This window comes from Theobroma cacao, chromosome 5 (assembly GCF_000208745.1).
Source record: "Theobroma cacao cultivar B97-61/B2 chromosome 5, Criollo_cocoa_genome_V2, whole genome shotgun sequence".
In the NCBI taxonomy this organism is placed as follows: domain Eukaryota; kingdom Viridiplantae; phylum Streptophyta; class Magnoliopsida; order Malvales; family Malvaceae; genus Theobroma; species Theobroma cacao.
In genome coordinates, this window is record NC_030854.1 from 21,900,223 (window position 1) to 21,905,890 (window position 5,668).

Genomic DNA, 5,668 nt, shown 5'->3' on the forward strand with positions numbered 1-5,668 from the left:
TTTATCTAAATTTGACTTTAGGTATAAAATTTTCTCGAAATTGTTTTTATAGAAAGAGAATTCAAACTTAATTATTTTTGTAAAAAAGATAAATTAATTTACATATTCTAGAATCAAATAATCAAGTAAGAAAATATATATATATATATATATATTTTAACACTATAATTTTTTACACTTAAATATTTAGCTTATTAATAAGTATGTCAATAATCTATTTAACGATTAGTACTTTAAAATATTTTTTTCGATTTAGTCTCTCAATATCTTAATTTTGTTCAATTTAGTCCATGTACTATATATTTTTATTCAATTTAATCCTTACAACATGACATAATTTTTTTTAAAATTTTTTTTAATTTGTCACATGACCCTAACATGTCAACATGTTAATGTCATGTTAGTATTGCCATGTTACTGTATTAGTATCACGTGGCATTACCATATCATCACATTGATGAAATGTGGCATGTCACGTTATTATTTTACAATGCCACGTCATAAAAATATGCTTAATTCAATGCTGACGTAATCTCCTTCAACGATAAAATTAGATGCTGTTAGAAAGAGGGATTAAATTAAAATAATTCTTCAAATTAAGAGATTAAATTATTTCAATTTTGAGTAAAGAGACTAAATTAGATAAAATTAGAAAGTACAAGGACTATAAAGGTTTTTTGATCATTTAAAAAATTCTGTGACCAAAATGAGACAAATAAAAGTTGGTGGGAGAAAGTGGAAAAATATTAAGTTTACGGACTATCACGAATTTTACTTAAAATGTTAGCATTCAACGTTTATAAGAATCCAAACAAGTGAAAGTTCGTGCTAGCCCCCAGACTTGGTGGAGTCTGTGTGAGCCGTGGGATCAGCTTTCCCTGCTGCAGCTGTACAAAGCTTTAATCTGTGGATAAAAGGGCCATCGATCGAATAAGATGAGCTAAATCCGGAAAGAGAGAGAAGCTGGAGCTGACAAGTATGGCCAGGGCTCGCCTGATTGTATACGATTTTCTTATGTCCTTCATGTGGGTATGGTCTGGTATTTTGGTGAAGATGTTTGTGAGCAAGGCTTTAGGGATGGGTAACCAACCCAAGGCTGAGATCTTGAAGGGTGCTTTCTCCATTATCAACATGTTCTTCTTTGCATTCTTGGGGAAGATTACTAAAGGAGCCGCTTACAATCCTTTAACCGTTTTCTCTTCTGCCGTTTCTGGGGATTTCAGCCACTTTCTTTTCACTGTTGGGGCCAGAATTCCTGCCCAGGTTACCTCTTCGCTCTTTCTTTCTTTCTTTTCATATTTAGAACAAATTTATATTATATTATATTTCTTTTGGATGATTTTGTAAAGGCCCCACATATTCTTTATAGGTTTTTGTGTGCTGGAAATGTCTTTTTCTCTCACAGCTTTTGATGAGGCCAACTGTGAAAAAATTACCATTCATTTAATGCTGGATCATATCCATTTTAAATGCCAAAAGAAAAAAATTGTCAAAAATATATTGGGGTTATTATAGGCTTCTATGGCTCAGCTAGGCGCATCAATTTGTGCTTGATGTTTCATCGATCACTATGTAATCATTGGATAAGATTTCCTTAAGAAGCTTGTCTGAAATCTCAACTTAGACACCTCTAGAGCATGATGATACTCTTGTTTGAATTCTCTGCCACTACCATCCATCTCATGCCTGCATCATATTATTTCTTAGTTGCAAACTTGGGACTTTCACATTGCTTTTCCATGAGTAAACTATGTTATGACCTCCATCCATCGTTTGTACATGCCAAACTAACATGGGGTTGGATGTAGTGGACCCTTACATTGCTTTTCCATGAGTCGTGTTCTTTAAATGGTGCCTGTTGAACAGGATTGTATGTTAAAATCAGTTGTCTCGTCAAATGGATGGATGGAAGAAATTAGTAGCAGAAAAGAACTATAGGAATTCTTTTGAATGTGAAGCTGGATTCAATTTGTTGTGGAAAGGTAGGAGAATGTTTTATGGTCATTTTCAATTGTTTGGAGGTCTCTAGATGAAGACTTGAATTATGAGCTCCAGTAGGAAATAAAGTGACCCAGAGAGAAAAAATTGCAATTTCGAGGCTTGCTTTTCATTGGCCTGATAGAGTCCAAAGCAGCCTAAGTAACTATTGGAGGCTTTCTGGTTCTGTAACATCTCCATGATGTTTGAGAGGGCGGAAAAAGATGTGGGTGTATAGCTACATAGTTCTACGTATTTTCATTCTATTAAAGGATTTTTCCTCGGTGTTTGGCTCTGGTTATTGCACTATTCGGTTAGGATAGGCTTTCTGTATGACCTATTACATGGTGAATGCAGGGTCTAGAGAGAAGATCTTTAACTGTAGAGAAAAAATAAATATTAAGGTTCCATTTGCTTGGTGCTTTTGCTATTTGTTTTTATGATAAAAAAGAAAAAAGGAAAAAAAATAAAAATGAATAAAAGACTGAAGGCAAAAAGAAAGTAGCAAACACATCAATCAAACAAAGGTTCATACAAAGCATGAGCATAGAAAAAGAAAATTGTTGATATTGCTAAGAAATTGGGTTCATTTCTTGTAGCACTTTCACAAATTCTCTTTGCTTCCTTTTCATTGATGAGCAGAGCTTATAGTTCTCCTAACCTATGATCTAAACATTTTTAGACTATGTTTTGGATTGATTACATTGTTTTCCAAGGCTATGTGTGATTTCAAATATGCATCTTCCTAAGTGCAAAAACCAATACTAGTTGATTATATGATAGCATCAAAGCAGCTGTTGTTTTTTTCACTTTTTTTCTTTAGGTAGAGGTTAATGTTATTTCTATTTTATGTATCCTTTTTCTTCTCCCTTTAATTTTCCTTTAGGTAATTGGATCTATTACCGGGGTTAGGCTCATTATTGAGACCTTTCCTGGAATAGGACTTGGGCCTCGTTTGAATGTTGACATCCATCGAGGTGCACTAACGGAAGGATTCTTGACATTTGCAATTGTCATCATCTCACTTGGGCTTGCTAGAAAGATCCCTGGTAGTTTCTTCATGAAGACATGGATTACTAGTGTCTCTAAGTTAGCTCTTCATATTCTTGGCTCTGATCTGACCGGTGGATGTATGAACCCTGCCTCTGTAAGTACCCAAATTCATTAACTGCTTGTACATTTTGCTCCCTGTTTTGTTAGTCCCAATGTGTTGCATAGCATACTTAATTTGATCAAACTCTTTTAAAACTTTTAGGTGATGGGATGGGCATATGCTCGTGGAGATCATATCACGAAGGAGCATATACTTGTATACTGGCTTGCTCCAATAGAGGCAACTTTGTTGGCAGTCTGGACTTTTAGGTTGGTAGTTAAGCCAATAACAGAGGAGAAAGAAAAAGTAAAAGCTAAATCTGAGTGAGTCTCTTTGTTTTCATTTTTTATATTTATTTTTGGAAATTCAATTCACTAATATTTGAGTTCAAGAGCAGGCAAATGTTTGTAAAATTCAAGGATTGAAGAAAATTCAATCTGTTTTTGCCTGGATCTCTTTGGTTCAGAAACCTGTTTATAAACAGTTTTACTTATTTGTTTTTTGTAAAATCTATCTCCTAGTTGATCTTACATGTGCCACATTTCCTGGTAATTGTTAGTTATTGAGTTTGATATATTAATTGTGAAAGTTGTGATGTAAAATAAGCAGAGGAAAGAGATATAAAATAGAGATCTAGAAAGAAAATCATAGACACGGAAAAGCAATTAGGGAGAAGTTGCACATTTATAAAGCTTTTAGCTTTTGCTAATGTGAATGTGATCGATCATTGGTTGTAAATTGAGCATTGGAAGTACTCATTGAGTTTCTATAACATCGAATTTGAGCTTGAGATAACTCATTTTGTAAAAACTCGGTGGAAGCTATTAGTTTCACTGGTTTAGTGAAGTTGCATTTGAAAATATTTGACAACCACTGTCAAGATAATAAGTGTGGGTTTGGAATAACTGAATCACTATAAATTGCTTCACATTATCCACTTTTCTGTACCATTTATTACTTAACGAAGTAATTGCTTATTGTTTTTTTATCATCCTTGAGTTCCTTCTTCATTTGTCTTTGAATTTTATAAAACTCATTAAAGTGCTATTCAGCCACTCTTCAGCATTTCCTAGCTTGGGGAAATTAGATTATAGTAGAGAGGGAGCTTCGTGGGTTTGGCAAAATGGATGCCTAACACCTTCCCCTTACCCCACCGCTAGACCTATCTCTGCTGTGGTCTGATGGTGTACTCGTCCTTTCGAGCTCCGAGATCCTTTAACAAAACTTTATGGTGTATTCTTTTGTATCCTTTGTTTTAGGGTTGAATATGTAAAAAATCGTTATGTGTGAAGTGAAATTCTCGCATATTCTTATGCAAACAATCTTCTTTTCTCAAAATCCTTAAAACATTTAATATAAATGATCAAATTTTGCATCTAATTCCTGTGTATGAAAAGGTTGGATTTAATCCATTTACTATTATTATTTGTACAAATTCAGAAAAGAACAGCTAAATTGATATATTTCTACTTTAAATACACAATTTGGTAAGCAAGTTTTGAAGGGAAATAAATCTTCAGTATCATAGACTACAGGTTTTATGTGGCTATGTTATATCTAGAAAGTAATTTGCCATTAAAACCAGCAGCATATATACTTGTTTTAGTTGGGATATTATATAGACGAAATTATAAGAAATACCCCTCATCATAAGCTTAATTCAAAAATAACCTTTATTATAATTTTAATTGTTTTTAGTTAATTTTAGACATAACTTGACAACAATGTCATTTAAACCATTTCAGATAAAATGGTTTCAGTTTTCTCTATCTTGCTATCCAAACAAAAATTTCAAAATTAAATCTCAAGTTCTTTGTCTTACCGTCCAGCTCTCCAACGCCATCGTGGTCTATCTGGCCATCCAACTCTCTCTCATTATCTCAAAGAGCAGAGATGACATCAATATATCTGTTTTGAGTTATTGGGTTTATTTGTTTATATAATTACATTAATAGAACCCAAAAGTTGATGGGTAAATTATGTAACTTTGGCAACTTAAACTTAGCTGCAAGGAATGAAATCAATTAGATGTTAGACATTTTATGAATATTTTTTAGGATTTGCGTCACTAGATATTAGACATTGTGTTACTAGTTGTTATGTGTTGCGCAACTTAAGAATTGCATGACTGGTTTTTAAAAATTACGTGACTGGTTTATTTGACATTACATGACTGAATATTAGGCAATGTGTGACTGGATATTAGGCATTGCGAGGCTAGCTTTTAAGAGTTGCGTGACTTGTGCATTGCTTGACTGGATTTTAGGAATTGCTAGACTAATTTGTAAGCATTATGTGACTAATTTTTAATCATTTTGTTGCTTTATCTACCCACTGCTGAAGTTGAATAGATACTAATTCAACCCCCTTAATAACCAATTCTGTAAAATTAGAAGAGAATTAAGAATGCTTAATGACCAATTCAACCCTCTTAATTCCACTTATGTTGGTGCAGAAAACCATCCAAATTCAACTGACATAGAACTTTGAAATTCTCTTTAAAGCACTTATTGCATCGATTTACGGACTAACCATATTCATAAAAAAACAAGCCCAAAACCATTGAACACTCTTTCCAAGAGTCAGCATTCATGCCTA

General features: G+C 33.3%; 1 protein-coding gene across 1 annotated transcript; it reads left to right on the plus strand.

Moving 5' to 3' along the window:
- Positions 804-3,622, plus strand: LOC18598687 (probable aquaporin SIP2-1). Its single transcript, XM_018122315.1, has 3 exons — positions 804-1,263; positions 2,864-3,124; positions 3,233-3,622. The coding sequence occupies exons 1-3, from the start codon at positions 979-981 to the stop codon at positions 3,395-3,397; spliced, it is 711 nt and encodes a 236-aa protein (XP_017977804.1). The 5' UTR covers positions 804-978; the 3' UTR covers positions 3,398-3,622.

What these genes read in the sequence shown, in the direction of transcription:
- LOC18598687 (XM_018122315.1), top strand. Translation starts at nt 979, where the DNA reads ATGGCCAGGGCTCGCCTGATTGTATACGATTTTCTTATGTCCTTCATG. An exon ending in GGGCCAGAATTCCTGCCCAG is followed by an intron (nt 1,264 to 2,863) that starts GTTACCTCTTCG and finishes ATTTTCCTTTAG; the next exon opens with GTAATTGGATCTATTACCGG. An exon ending in GATGTATGAACCCTGCCTCT is followed by an intron (nt 3,125 to 3,232) that starts GTAAGTACCCAA and finishes TAAAACTTTTAG; the next exon opens with GTGATGGGATGGGCATATGC.